Raw genomic sequence first — 15234 nt, forward strand, 5'->3', positions numbered from 1 at the left:
CATAACTTGCAGATACTTTTTTTCTTCCATATATTGGTTCCAAGACTAAGCATCATGTATAAACCTTATTTTAGAGTTTGCAAGGTGCATGTAAATTATGTACAAATGTAGGCTCATAACAGGGGAGCACTTCCCAATGTTGCTTTGGCAGTCAACTGTTGTAACTGGGGAATAAAAGTTTACAATTACGTCTGCATCTTATACAAGTTAGTTTCTGACAGTTGTACCCAATAAACAACCACCTCCGGGTGTTCTATTATCTAAACTTTTCAAGTCTTGTTGGTGATCTTACAAAACATCCGAGCAACACTTACATATCATTTTATTATATTTGAAACGAATCAGGGGAAATTGATTAACAAATTGAGATAATAAACATCTGAATATGATCTATGCACAAAGGAAAGAAGAGAGCATGCTTTGGATCCTTGAGTTGCAACAGATGTCCGGCTCCTATACAGCGATAGCAGCGCCGACGTCCCGGAAGAAAAACCACGTTGTTGACACACCTGCAACGAGCCCGCTCGACGCTTGCGTTCGTCTCAGAGGTCGGTGATGTTGAATTTGAAACATGGAGATCACTACATTGTTACAATAGAGAGCGGGGGGAGCTCAGGTGGTACAAAAGAGGAGAGACGGCGGCGCTGAAATTTGGTAATCCATCTCCCAAAGTACAAGAGAAGCGAGGAAGAGAGACATGCTCAGTTCGTTCAATTAGAGAGAACATAAGGTCCATTCTGCAAGAGTGCCAGCAACCCAACATGTGCCTAGATCTTGTCCCTTCATTCTCAATCTAACGGACCAGAAGTCGCTGGAGCATCTGGTGCACCGATTAGTTCGTTGCATGGGATACGTTCTCGGCGTGACGGAGCCACCGCAACCGACGATCGAGCTGTACGCAATCCAGTGCAGTAGCGCCCAACGTAGAGAAGTGGAACTTGTGGCGTCTTGGCAGCTACTGCCTCCCTTCTGTTTTTTTAGAGAAAATTTTCAATTTATTCCTTTTTAATTATGACAATACAACGAACATCTCTGGCGTGTTTGGTTGCCGTACGCTACAGTATCCGTATTACATATACTTCTTCACTCAATCTGGCTATGCAAATGCAGCCTCAAATGCACCATCTGCATGTTGTTTGGTTGCCTACATGACATCTTTTCTGCATGGGCAGAACCACACTGTCTGATGTTTGGTTGCCTGCATGTTAGTGGACAAGTCCAAAACATGATGTTTGGTTGTATGCAACGCCTGGTGTATGGTAACCTCTTTAGCTAGTTGGTGAGGTTACCACCACACTTCGGCAGCACACATCATAAGCACAACAGAGTACGAACTAGCATAATTCAGATATAAGCGGTACCACACTTCATAACAGTTCAACTCATAAACCATAAACTAGCATAATTCAGATAGTACGCTGGAAAGAGGTGGCTCGGCCCTACTCCTTGGCAGCGAAGGCTTCGTCGTGCTTCCCGCACTTGTTGACTACCTCAATGCCATCCTCGTCGAAGATGATGACCTTGAGGGTGTCGGGAGTGAGGAGCTTGAACGTCACCATGTAGCCGATCTTGATCTGATGAACGACTGCGTAGGTGGCCCAACCCTGACCCAGGGTCATCCTGTCGTTCATCAGCTTGACTGTCACCTTCCAGGAGTAGCCGGTGTTGTTCCTGAGCTTGAACTCCGTCGGCACCACGACAAAGTGCTTGGTGAAGTCCAGGGGCATGGGGATGCACTCAAGCTTCAGTGCAACGATGACCTTGTAGAAGTGAGTTGAGCCATCCTCCTGATGATAGTGGCCATAGTTGCGGTGCTTGTTGCTGGGGGGCTCCTCCACGCCCTTGTCGTCGCCACCCTCAGGCGTCTTCTGATCTTCCTCGGCGGTGGGCGGCAGCACAACCTCGTAGGGCATTGGATGAAGGGCATGCTTGCCCTTGTTGTCAAGGGCCGGGAGCACCTCCGTGCCCATCTCATTACTCTCCTCGATTTGCACACAATTCATGGAGTCAAGCACAACACAGAGTTCATGGCTAATTGAAGAGCAGTTCATGGTTAATTAAAGAGCATGTAGTTAAAATAGCATAACGGTCACTCTTCTCCTCCTACCCTCCACCACCCTATATTTACTCACCTTGCCCACCACTACTTACCCACCCCCTCTCTTCTCTCACTGTCAACCTTCCTCCTCCCCATCGCCATGAGCTCTAACTCTAGCTCCAATGCCAACCCCTTCCCTTGGGGTATTGGTTGGAGGGCCTTTTTTCTCGGGTGGCCGGCTGGTGACCGCACCAAGTTCGAGAACACCATGGAGGTGTGCTCAAACTTCGACTCCATGCCGGACATGCAGAACGAATCAAATGCAGTGCTTATGAAGGCCACTAAAGAAGAGTTGAAGACGCTGATTCCTGACCCAATGAAGGGTGCGATGACAGTTGACATCATTCGCTGGGCTATGAATCAGGTCGTCTCCGACGACGCTAAATGGAGGAAGAAGTGGTGCAAGTACAGACCTATTGGGCTCCTAATGACCGCCGTGTCGCAGTGTACTGGGAGACGGCTATCGCGCCGACGGCGGTCATCGCTGGGGAGCCTAAGGAGGTGGAAGAAGAAGCAGTGCACATGCCAGCGAGGGCGTCGGAGCCAGGCCGTCGTACCTGGCAGATCGACCTCGACTCCGCCGAGGACGATGACGACGACCCGCCGGCCCGCACGGCGATGAAGAAGAAAATGAAGGTCAGCGGCTTGACCAGCCGCTCCGCATGCCGGTGACGGCCGTCGCGGTCGACCGGTTTTCGTTGTGTACCCCCAATCCCCCAATCCCTCAATCCCCCTTCTGCATTCCGATCTTGCATGTATGAACTCGTATGAACTGCTATGAACTAGTATGAACTACCCCTATGCTTATCTACCTCTATTCCCCATTCCCCTCCGCCGTGGATCGAATCTATCGCCGTGGATCGAATCTAGCGTGCGTGCATGTTGAAGAGAGAGATGTGCTTATCGACATTGATGGAGTCCGGTGGTTTTCTTCCTCTGCTCCGATCCGCCGCCGCCGGTGATGGAGTCCGGTGGTCTTCTTCCTCTGCTCCGATTCGCCGCCGCCGGTGAGAGTCGGGAGAGTGGGGAAGAGTGGGGAGAGGGAGTGGTGAGGGGCGGTGAGGCTAATAACTACCGGCGCTTCGGGAAGCAACGCGACTTCTCGAGCGTGGTCGCGCGCGTGCAGCCGCCGCCGCCCACGTGCACCACTCGGGCCTGACCCTGGAGAAACTGCCGATTCGTGCGTTCCCAGTGAGCCAGACCCAGAGGTGCTTTAAGAAGCGTGCGATGCAGACCCAATAGTGTATGCGGGCTATCAAACATGCTGATCACTTCCCGCGCCGGCCTGGTCGAGGCCTATGCAGACAACCAAACACGCCCCTAGGGACGACTACTGCCTCCCTCCTGCTTTATTGTCTTCATCGTATTTTGGGTCAAATTTTGACCTTAAATTTAATTAACAGAATATTAATGCATAACGCAAAAGTTAATATCATTTAAAACTATATTCAAATATGAATCCAACAATACAATTTTTGGTGATATGTTTTAATATTTTGTCATTTAAATCTATGGTTCAAATTTAACACAAAATATAAAGGGGACCAATAAGTCAGGACGACGGTAGTACTTCTTACAGGTTGGTTAAATCTTAAGTATATTAGTTAGCTATAAGAGCGGAAATTGCTTTTGGAGGCCGAGCTCCATGCAGGCCTTTAAATGCAAAATTCAAAATTCATGAAAATTCATATTTTTATATTTCAAAAAAAATCTGAAAAAAATACAGAGATAGATGAAGGCATAGTGCATAACTGTGTAATTTTTTAGGACGAGATACGTCAAAATAAGGGTTGAGTAAATTTTCAGGATGAAATACGTGAAAAATAATGGCCGTGCAAAAAACACAAATATGGGGCTTTCTAACACATGATACTATTCATCCTCCCAAATCATGAATTTGTCTTTTTTGTACATGTCGCATTTCAATGTATAAAAAATCCTTGTTTACTTGTATAAAAAATCCAGACTTTTTTGAAATCAAAATCTTCAAATTTTGATTATTTCAAAACATAGGCCTCCATGGGGCAAAATTTCGTGTTTTGACCCTTTGGGAGAAGTTGTTCGAAATATGACCCTAGCTTGCAAAAATTTCGGGATCTGGCCATTTTCCTACCGTCAAGGGGCATGGCGGTAGGGTATAATAGCCTACCAATAGGGTTGCAGCCCTATCAAAAAAAATTCTAAGTTTCAGACATAGTGCGTGTGTGCACCTACCGCCGGTCACCTTGACGGTAGAGTTACACATGCTACCGCCATCCCCTGTGATGGTAGGGATACGTTGCGCTGACGTGGTCAAGTTTCTTACCGCCAGAGGCCTTGGCGGTACCGCCATACCCTTCTTGAGCATCAGTACAGACACAAACGCTCATATACACGCGCATACACTCACCCCTATGAACACACACACGCACACCCTACCCCTATGAGCACCTCCGAGAGACTGAGCCGACATATCATCTTGAGATTTACGAAGTCACCGTAGGCGCCTCGTCGTCGACGGGAACGTCTCCTCCCACTGAAAGCGCATCGCCGGAAATCCTGAAATAAATCCAGGAATAATGCGAGCACCAGGATTTGAACCCTGGTGGGTTGGGAATACCACTGTTCACCTAACCAATTCAACCACAGGTTGATTCGCCCCTACCGCCATACCCCTGACGGTAGGAAAAGGATTAGATCCTGATTTTTTTTTAAATAAGGTCAGATCTCAAACAACTTCTCCAAAAGATCAAAAAACGAAATTTAGCCTCTGCATGGAGGCCGAGAGCCAAAATGCCATTCTCGCTATAAGAGTATCTGCGCTTCTGACGATGTTGTGGCGCTTTCGTGACTGCGCCGTCTGCATGGTGGGTGACGGGCGGCGCAAGACGTTCTGGCAGGCCTATGGTGTGGGCGGGACACGTACCATGGCTTTGCACTTGGTGGGCACTTTCGCCCTACCATCTGGGGCAACTATGCCATGGGGAAATGTAAGTTTTTTTCGGCTCTATCATCGTTGATGTCCCTGCACTGCCGACCTGCATCACCGCCGCATCATCCCTATCATGCCCTATGTATTCTGCGGTGAGGAAGAAACCCTTGAACACCGGCTCCTGGGATGCGCTCACGCTCAACCTTTGCCTTTGCTCCACGAACTGTGTCACCATTCTTCCGCGATCAACGACTTGGCCTTCTGCTGTTGTGCGCAATATTGCCGATGATGTGCTACTATTGAGATGGCGATGCTCTCCTACAATCTGTAAATCGACCCTAGTATCCTGGTGTACCCTAGTGCGCCGTGAGTGGCCTCCGGCCTCGTTTCCCCCGGTGACGTGTCCCGCCCATACCACGGGTTCCGCCGGAACGCTGTGCGCCGTCCGTCACCCATCTCGTCTAAATAGTATCGAATATCACACATCTAGCCAATTTACTCAAAAGCCTATACTAATAAGAAAAATGCTGTCAATATATTTTGTCAACTCACAGGAAGAGATCCTAGGAATCCTGTCCCTTAGCTTGCTGACAGTGGTTAGTGACGAGGCAGCGCTTTCCACCAGCAAGGGCACGGTAGATTATTGCAGCACGTAGCGGCAGATTGCTTGGCCATGGATCGACGACGAGTTCGCGAGTGCTCTCGCAGCCCCACCTGGAGCCGCCAACGGCGGCGAGCAGCTTCGCTGATGGGTGATGAGTGACTAGTGACTACGTACGTACGTAGATCAGTGAGTTTTAGTGCGTTGCGATCCTGAACCCGAACGTGCATGGCTTTTACTGTTTTACAGAAGGAGAAAAGAAAAGGTTTGTCGATGACTTCCCTTCCCAGTCGCCGGCGAAATGATTCGTTTCTGGATCAGTCGTTTTCACTGGCTGGCTAGCGCTTTTGTCCTCCACTGATGAGATCCGTGTCTTGATCTATCAGGCTAGTTCCTTCTTCCATTTTTCTTCATCAAAAAACATACAGTATTAAAGCAGTTTCTGAAATCAAGTGCAGGCCATCATCGTCTTTCCGCCACCGTTTTTCCGTTTCCGAAACCTTTTCTCCTTTTGTTGATTTTCTTGGCTTTAACCAAAGTATTCGTCAACTGATACAGAGTCATCCTCATCCTTTTCAGAAAATGCTCACCAGGTCAAGTGTGTATCGGAATTTAAAAAGAAAAAGAACATGGGCCGCCTAGGCTCATGCAAGTTTTAGAATGTTGCTGTTATTATTACAATATATAAAATAATTGGAAGAACGTTCCTGTTAGTACATATTTTGACAGGTGACAATCTCTACTGCTGTGTATGTTCCTAACTGCACTCTTCTCCTACAGTGGGTAAGACCAGGAAAGGCTCAAAGGTAAACATGAGCCCAAGGAGCTGCACCAAGTTCAGCACCAAGAACACCATTTGATCACCTGCAGATTCAGTGGAACAAACTAGATCAAGTTACTTCCTAAAATAACTATATCAAGTATGTATAATCAGAAAGTCCTTCTGTACTACTAGTACAGAACATATTGATTGTTACCTGGGAAGAAGGTGCTGTCCTGATGTTTCTGCGCCCATGAGAACCTGCATTCATTCAGTACCATTAGGCGATGAGAATTAGGAGCCCACGGCAGAGTGATTCAGCACGAAAATTTCAGTTTTCTTGGTTCGAAACATAAATCAGTAATCGTAATTGTTTCGCTCATTGCAACCTGTTATGGAAAATATGAGATGACAGGAGCTACTCACAGATAACCAGCCCCTATTGGAGCAATTGCCTTGAAAAACGACATGGCAGTTGTCGATATACCATTCGCAGTGCCTCTTTGGTCTTGACGCTGGCATCAAATTCAGAAACGTTGTTTTATTCAGTTCGACTGACGCAAACATGGTGTTGCAAAAAAGCTCCCCTGGTTATATATATGCATACATACCACAGCATGGTTCTGCAGAAGGGAAATTCCTGTGCTGGCAGTAATCTGTACAAATTTGCAGTATACAAAGATTAAATACCCTTGGATACATAATTTCAGGGTAGCAGACTTTCAGAGAAAGCAGGTGCAGAAAAATGCTTACTGCAACAACACTTCTCATCATGGCTGCAGAGTAGAGAGCAAAAGAAAGTTTGGCGCCAGATAAGTATGTCATAAAGGGGTAAGTACTGACGATAAGTATGGACAGAGCCTACAGTGTCAAATTCAAAAACATCAGCCATGATCATGAAACTTAATCTATTTGTTTATGTGGAAAAGGCACAGCAGGAGACTACTCACAGAAGCAACACGCGACGAAATGACTGGCCCCAGAAACTTATGAACCCAGTGATAAATGATAAGCTGATATACAAGAAGACTAGCACCTGGACCAAAAGGAGAAAGTATTAGGTTTAGGTCACCCCGTGATACTAACATGCACCTTCAAAGCTACATTAAAGTTCCAAAAGTAAAAACATTAGGTAAAGGCAGAGGGATGCGAGACCTGCCACGGCAAGAACTCCACCGATATCTTCAGATGAGAAGCTAAGACCACCATACTTTCTGTCACTAACAGCCCACAAGGAAAGTATCTAGTATTGAAAGAACCGCATGACAGCTAGAGTGTTATTCAATGATAACTATTAAAGATGAATGCAAGTAGTAGATAGATGTATTTGGAGACTTGTCATGTAGCAGCAGAATGCAGAAAGGACAAGAATTCTAAAACAATATTTACCTCACTATATGCAGTGTCATGAAGACCAAAGAAACAATAGGACACCATAGTTGACATCCATGGCCAATTCTGGAGCAAACTCTTCTTGCGAGGTGAATCTAAATAAGCCTGTTCTGATGGCAAGGCTTTGACCTTTTCGATATCCTTCTCCGGACTCTTATGTTTGTGTATGGTCTCCTGTCAGTTCCATTTGACAAATAAGATTAGCAAACGTGGGAACAAAAGCTAGATGTAATGTGCCCCTAATTTGAATTTATTAAAAGAATATATCCACAGCATTTTCAGTATTAGAAAATGTGGGAAGAAAAACTAGATATAATGTGGACAAAATAAATTTTAACTTCTGTAGCATATTTTGTTTATCTGTTGCAAATGGAATATAAAATTGGTCAGACTACAGATTATGCCAAGTAATACTGATATTCCTTGTCAGTATTAGCTATTGAAAAGTTAAATGAAGACTGATGATAATATGTAGTGAAACTATACGTACCGGCATCCATATACAACTTATTAGAACAATGGCAGCAAGCAATGACACAGCTACACAAGGTAAGAAATATGGAAACCTGCAAAATTAATCCAATGAGTCAGCCATGAAGTCCAGTATAACTATATTGCAAGCAGTTTTGTAAATAACTATATCTTGATCTTGCTGGATCTACCTCCCAAAAACTGACTCCTTGGAGAATGTTTGTGGGTACTTTTCAGCAGGCTGACAAAATGAGAGTGGAGTAAGAAAATGAAAGCAGTTCATCTCTTCGTTTTTGTCACACTAGCAATCTTGCAAGTGTAATGCAAGTCCATTTATACATGTAGACTAGTATACCTGGGCAAGGTAGCCTCCAAGAGCTGGACCGATTACAAGACCAAAACCCCACGCTGTGTTCACCTTTAATCAAAGCAAATCATATCAGGATAATCTTTGTTTTGAAAGGACTATATAATATGAAAACAGTAAGAACATGAGCAAATAAGTTGTTCTGAGAGATTACAACTGAGAGCCCAAGAGCATGATGTTCAGCTTGACAAACTTCAATAGCATAAGCCTGCATGGTCGATAAATATTTGTAATCAGAACTGAGATGCCTTCATGTTGAAGCTGGTAATTTTTAGTACCTTTATTGGAGCAAGTAAACCATTTAGGGAACCTAGAACAAGTCTTGTAGCTATTGCCATCCAGTACTCTGTACTTAGTCCAAACAGTGTGTTAAATATGACCCTGGAATATAAAGAAAGCTAATTATGTGACTAATGAGTTACCGAATAGCAAGATAAAAATTGTTGCCAAGTTGAATCAGAACTCCTGTTATAAACTGATTTAGAATTCATGTTATACTTACACAGACAGGATTGAAAATACAATGACAGGCTTCCGTCCAATACGGTCCGCAACAATGCCCCAAAAAATCGCAGAAAAGGCTCTGCCAATCATGTACGAAGAAGCTACATTTGAAAACACCAACATACAAATTTCATGCCTATATATTTAAATATATTTGATTTCTCAAGGACAATGTATGATGCGGGCTAAATGATGATATTTGTTTTTGAATGGTGGAGCCAGAAACTATACCAAGGAAACCAGCATAAGATCCTATATCTTCCTCTGTTTTAGCAACGTGGAAGTCTCTAACCTGTAGAAAGGGATACAACGAGATGAGATGTTACTTGCATTTTTTGTTACAAAATGAGATATTATTTGCATGAAAGAAAGTTTAAAATTTCAATGAAATGTCCAAAATTTCCTTAATTTCGGTGAGTACAAAAATATTGGTATCCTCGGAGTTTCAGACTAGATTCAAATAAAATCCAAATTTTAGTGAATTTTTGATAGATTCAGTTTCGAAAGAATTTTCGAGATTTCAGATATTTCGGTGATGTCCGAAAATTCTGGATTTACCCTACTATTTTGACAAGTCTGTGAATTTTGGAGCAAAGTAGTAGGGTAAATCCAAAGAATAACTAGGGGCTGTATTAACCTATTTCAAAATCTAAATCTAAATCTACATCTAAACTTCAACTTTAAGATCTCCTGGACCAAGTAGGTAACCAAAAGTAATCTAATATAATCTAATCAACAACTTGATCTAGAGATTAGTGGATGCGCTAGGTCGGTGATAAAATACATACCATGAAATACATAAAGGGAAAGAGGCATGTGATGGGCAAAGCTGAAAAAGACAAAGCAAGAGCGTATATTTATTGTCAGAATGAGGGACACATATTGCACCGCCGGATGCGTTAGGTGAAACTGCATGATCTTTGCAAGAGGAACAATTGACAGCTAGAAACAAAACAAGAGAGGAAAGCAGTTAGATGCATGATCATGGAACAACCAACATGTGGTAGTTCATGTACTACTCTGGGTAGCTTTCTATCTCAGGCTTGGCGTGATGCTGGATCTGAGCGAGGTGTTTGCTCTGCTCTGTAAAGCAGTTTTTCTCTTCTCTGAACACGTGCATGGACGTTAGAATGCATGTCTTCTGAAATACTGATGGCTTGTAATAGCAAATATACTCTAGCATCTATGCATTGGATACTGAGCTTGCTTGGCGCCATGGATCTGGTGGCCATTTTGGATTTGCTCGTGTCACCGAAAATGAGTAAACAGTAGCAGTGCGTACTGCCTATGGAATCTTGATTCTCAACGATAGATGTGCGACAGGCATAAGTTGCGGGATTCAGAATGTGTTATTAATTTTGAATCTTTCAAATTTGTTTCTACTCCTCCGTTTCTAAATACTCCCTCCGTTCCCAAATATAAGACCTTTTAGAGATTCCATCATGAACTACATACGGATGTATATAGACATATTTTAGAGTGTAGATTCATCCATTTTGCTCCGTATGTAGTCCATAGTGAAATCTCTAAAAGGACTTATATTTAGGAACAGAGGGAGTACTTGTCTTTCTAGAGATTTCAACAAGTGACTACATACGGAGCAAAATGAGTGAATCTACACTCTAAAATATGTCTATATACATCTGTATGTGATAGTCTATTTAAAATCTCTAAAATGACAAATATTTAGGAACGGAGGGAGTAACATTTTAGTAGATAAACACACATGAAGTTAGAGTACTCTGAGAATGGAATGGATGGAAAACGAGTTTGCAGATGAGCTATATATTACCGTTTTCCTTTGATCAGTTAGAAGTGAGCTATTTTCTTCCTTCGTTTCTAAATATTTGTCTCTTTAGATATTTCCTTGGAAAATGAGCATGTATTTACCAGCTCATAAGTATAAATAATACTGCAGTTTTTTCTAAGCGATCAGACGGTACGCTATTCTTGAAGTTTGCATATTTTGTAGAATTAAGGCAAACTTTAAACAAATCTAAAGAACATGCTCATTTTTTTAAGTACAGGTTGTGAATCTTGATCCGCCGTCGCCCAATACTTCCCGGTACTTGGCTTCACCCCTAGAGGGGCATCTTCAATGGCGTTCATCAAACGGACGCCCCCAAATGTTCGCAGACATGTTCGGATGTGTCAGGCGGGCGCCACCCAATGCTATCCCTTAATTCTTTTTCCTATTTGTCGGGCATCCTCCTTTGTCAAATTTACTCGATCAATATCAATTCGATGATATATTTAAATAGTTGCGAACAAATGCAACTAATAGCAAAAGCGCCGAAAGTTCAATAAGTTTTATATATCCATCGAACCATCCAATAGCAAAACTTCGGTGTTCAACAAATAGATTTGCTACAAATCAAACATTAGATTTTTTTAGCATGGTAAATAGAACGCCATTATGTTGTCGCGAGGATGACAATTTCTTTAGCAAGTGTGACATATTGTTGCCAGTTTTTTTTTTTGAGGAATTGCCATGCTTGCTAAAGGAAATTGTCATTCTCGCAGCAAGATAAATTGCCATTAAAAATATCAGTTTGTTATGCTTAAAAATATGATGTCAGATTTTTAGCATTTTCACAATGGATTTATGGGAGGTTTGGTGATCTACATTGAAGATGCCCTAAGGGTGTGCACGAAAATTGCTTATAATTATTGGTCCCCAATCGAAAAGTGGCTGCAGAAGCCGAGCTTCATTGAGCTCTATATACATTTCTCAGCCAAAATACCTTTTCCATAACTCAAAAAAATCTGAAAAAATGTTTTCATGTAAACATATACTTGAAGTATGCGTGTACAAATTTTCATAAACATATGTATTCATATGTGATGTATACAAAAAACACAAATACACAGATTGAAATAGGCTTTTTCTTTGTTGTATTTGTGTCGGATATTTGTCTTTTTTGTGTAGCATGCAAATGATCAAATTAGTTACTGAAAATTTATACATACTTAAAGAATATGCATATGTATTTGTACAAAAAAATGGGCATTTTTTGAAACTTTTAAATATATTTTGATTTTTATTTTTGCAAAACGACCTCCATGGAGCCCGGTCTTTGCAACGCCACACTCTGTCCCCAATGCGCTATATGCAGCCATGCAGGCAGAGGCAAGTGAGGTGATCACCTCAGGATGTGTAGGAATATATCAGGGCCGGGTCCGTGTAACAATTCTCGTGTCACGGGGGCGAACATAGGACCGTACGGCCCGGCCCTACTCCTACCTCTGTGCAACCTGTGTGTCGGACAATGACTTGTCTCTGTTTGTGGCGTCCTGTCGCCGTACGGCCGGTCACCGAAAACACCGTATTTTCCCATCACGACGACAGCCCTATGATAACATTGCAACGCAGAATGTACGCCCCGCTAATCTAATCCAATTTAATCTAGAGTAATTTTAGAAGCATTGGTTACGTACATGAGGCGAGGGTGGTGAGGCCGACGAAGAAGAGCTCCTTGTAGGGGATCCTGCCGCCGGAGCTCTCCTTCCTCCGGTCCTGCGCGCACCCGGGGCACCCCGCCTCGTGGTGATAGCTCCTCGCCGCCGACGACGCTGGCAGCAGCAGCGGCGCCGCCGCCGCTCCTCTTTCCTCGTCCCCCATTGCAATGGAGAGCTCTTCTCTTCGATAGACTGGGGTGGATGAATACGCTTCGTCCCGGGCTTTGGCTTGGTCCACCTGCCGGGGGTTTATACAGGCCGCTAGCTAGTTCCCAAACCACGCAGGTTGGCACACCTTGCTGATCCACCTGCTCCGTGCTTTTTAAGTGTATGTACACGTGACCAGCTACGTGGTATGTGCGCTTTTTACTCTGCTTCGGTTCAATGGTCTGGGTGTTGGGACTAGATTGGATGTTCGGGGCGGCCGAAACTCTTTCCTATTATCTCCCGACCTAAAAGGAACTGGATTCATGCATCGAAGGTTTTTTTTTAAAGAATCAACGATTCAGGATTTTCGTCTCGCCAGGACTTAGAGCATCTCCAGCCGTTGGCCCCCCAGGCGACGATTTTACGCGACTCCTGGGGGCGAGCCGGCGCTAAAATCGGCGCGGGGGCGAGTGGGTTCCCAGCCGCTCGCCCCGCCCCAGACGCGTTTTTTTTATTTAAAAAAACTGAATTCGGCATAGTTCGGCTAAAATTCGGCAAACTTGATATTCATGTTCGGTGTTTTACATAAATTATTTAAAAAATAATAATCTACGGAGCGAAGAACTCGATCAGCACGGTGAAGTCGCCGACGTCGCCGCCACCATCGTTGTCGGCGGCGGCCTTCTCTTTCTTGATGGCGCGGCCGCCCCTGCTGGACCCCTGCCCGGCGTCTCCATGGCGGACAGGCGGTGGCGGCGTGTCGTCGTCGTCGTCGCTGTCGTCGAGGACGACGATGCCTCCCTCGTCCCGGCCACGATGACGAGCTTCGAACCGCGCGAAGGCGGCGCGCTGGCGTTCCCTCTCCGTCTGCACCCAGTCGTCGCGTGTCCATTTGAGGGCCGCTTCGTCGTCGAGCGCCTCTTGCTTGACGGGCTCCGTCTTCACGACGGGAAGCCCCGGGTCCGGTTTGACGGCGAGCCCAGGCTCCATCTTCGGCTTGACGAAACACGGTGGAGCTGAGGAGGTGGCACGCCGGTCGCCCTCGTTGATGACGATGCTGGCGCTGCGTGTGCGCCGGTTGAGCGGCGTCTCCGCGGCAGGCTCTGCCTTGACGCCGAAGAGCGCCGGCGAGCCGGAAGAGTGGGAGGAGGAGCAGGAGGAGGAGGAAGAGTGGGAGGAGGAAGCGGCGGCGAACCTCCTGGGCACCCATGGCCTGGCGCTCCGGCGAGGGGCCGGCGCGGCCACCGCGGCGGGGTACGCCAGCGGCGGGTTGTTGCCGCCCTCGAGGTGTGCGATCACCTCGTGCAGGGTGCGGCCGGGGACCCCCCCACCAGACGCGGCGGCCGTCGCTATTCTTTGTGCCGCCGACCACCGTCACCCCGTTCGTGGACGCTAGCCTCTGCGTCTGTCGCCGCTGGAAATAGTCAGTCCAGGCGGCGTGGTTGTCGGCGGTGTACTGGGGGAGGGCGTGCTGCTCCTCCGACAGGGACGCCCGCACGCGGTCGACCTCAGCGGCGAAGAGGCCGGGGTGTGCGTTGACGTCGGGCACATGGGGGATGGGGACGCCGTCGTTGCTGAGCTTCCACCCCGTCAGCCCGGCGTGCATGTACGTCGGCGTCGGGATGTTCGCCTCGAAGAGAAGCCACGACTCACATTCCTGGAGCATGCGACGGCCGAAGTCGTTGGCCGCCGCGGCGTCGCCGGGGAAGCGTTCGACCATGGAGAGAGAAGGGGAAGGGGAGGGAAGGGGAGAGCTCGGCGGCGGAAGGGAGGGACGGCGGCTGGTTTGGGCTCGGCGACGAAAGGGAGGGACAGTGGCTGGTATGGCCAGCGGCGAGGGAAGCCTCTGTTTATATAGCCCGAGGCCATGTAAACGTGTGATAGAAGGGGAGGCGTCGCCGCGCCTGCCCACCCGTGACGCACCGCCGTGATGAAGGAATCAATGGCAAGGCTGACCGGCGACAGCCTTGCCATTGGTTCCCCGCAGAAAACCAAGGCGTTCCGGGGAGGACAAGGCGTGTGCCGCTGACTCGGCGGGCCCGCCGAGTTTTCGCGCCAAAACCCCTCGCCCCAGTGCCCCCGAGCGCCCCCCAGCGCGCCGGGTTTGGCCTGGGCCCGCCGGCGCCGGTTTTGGCCCAAGCCGGCGAAAAACAGGTTTCTAGGGGCATGACTGGGCTGAATTTTGGGCGCAGGCGCGGCAAAAACGTCCGGGAGGGCCTATTGGTGCCGCGGCTGGAGATGCTCTTAGGACAACTGTAACCGATCCCCCGTAAATAGAGAAGGATCCGGACGAGTAAACCCTTTTCTTTTTCTATAGTATACATTGCAACTATATATTATCGTGCATATAGAAACAAACATAAATATGAATGTCCAAGCAAATCACGAATATAGTTTACAAACCAAATTCAAAGTTTATAAACTGAATTATTTAAATTTAAACACACCGAATAGTCCAAATGTAGCAAATAACATGTGTTACAACAAGTATGACTCACTAAGACTGTTGCGAGTGATGCTTAAT

General features: G+C 46.2%; 1 protein-coding gene and 1 pseudogene across 1 annotated transcript; one reads left to right on the plus strand and one right to left on the minus strand.

Annotated features, from left to right (window-relative positions):
• Positions 1 to 6092: 6092 nt before the first annotated feature.
• On the minus strand, positions 6093 to 12847 carry LOC125508658 (protein ZINC INDUCED FACILITATOR-LIKE 1). Its single transcript, XM_048673421.2, has 17 exons — positions 12543 to 12847; positions 9893 to 9933; positions 9336 to 9396; positions 9103 to 9205; positions 8879 to 8981; positions 8755 to 8808; positions 8589 to 8651; positions 8425 to 8474; positions 8253 to 8328; positions 7760 to 7936; positions 7526 to 7613; positions 7321 to 7406; positions 7124 to 7231; positions 6982 to 7026; positions 6797 to 6885; positions 6588 to 6631; positions 6093 to 6474 (listed from the first exon to the last, which is right to left on the minus strand). Exons 1-17 carry the CDS (start codon positions 12724 to 12726, stop codon positions 6368 to 6370), a joined length of 1479 nt encoding a protein of 492 aa, XP_048529378.1. The 5' UTR covers positions 12727 to 12847; the 3' UTR covers positions 6093 to 6367.
• A 432-nt stretch (positions 12848 to 13279) lies between these two features.
• On the plus strand, positions 13280 to 14106 carry LOC147971178 (uncharacterized; annotated as a pseudogene).
• The last annotated feature ends 1128 nt before the right edge of the window (positions 14107 to 15234 follow it).

The sequence above is a fragment of the Triticum urartu genome, chromosome 5A (genome assembly GCF_056163025.1).
Source record: "Triticum urartu cultivar PI428250 chromosome 5A, HENAU_Tu73, whole genome shotgun sequence".
Taxonomy (NCBI): Eukaryota; Viridiplantae; Streptophyta; class Magnoliopsida; order Poales; family Poaceae; genus Triticum; species Triticum urartu.

What these genes read in the sequence shown, in the direction of transcription:
- LOC125508658 (XM_048673421.2), bottom strand. Translation starts at nt 12,726, where the DNA reads ATGGGGGACGAGGAAAGAGGAGCGGCGGCGGCGCCGCTGCTGCTGCCA. An exon ending in GTATTTTCAATCCTGTCTGT is followed by an intron (nt 8,982 to 9,102) that starts GTAAGTATAACA and finishes TTTATATTCCAG; the next exon opens with GGTCATATTTAACACACTGT. An exon ending in TAAGTTGTATATGGATGCCG is followed by an intron (nt 7,937 to 8,252) that starts GTACGTATAGTT and finishes TGGAACTGACAG; the next exon opens with GAGACCATACACAAACATAA.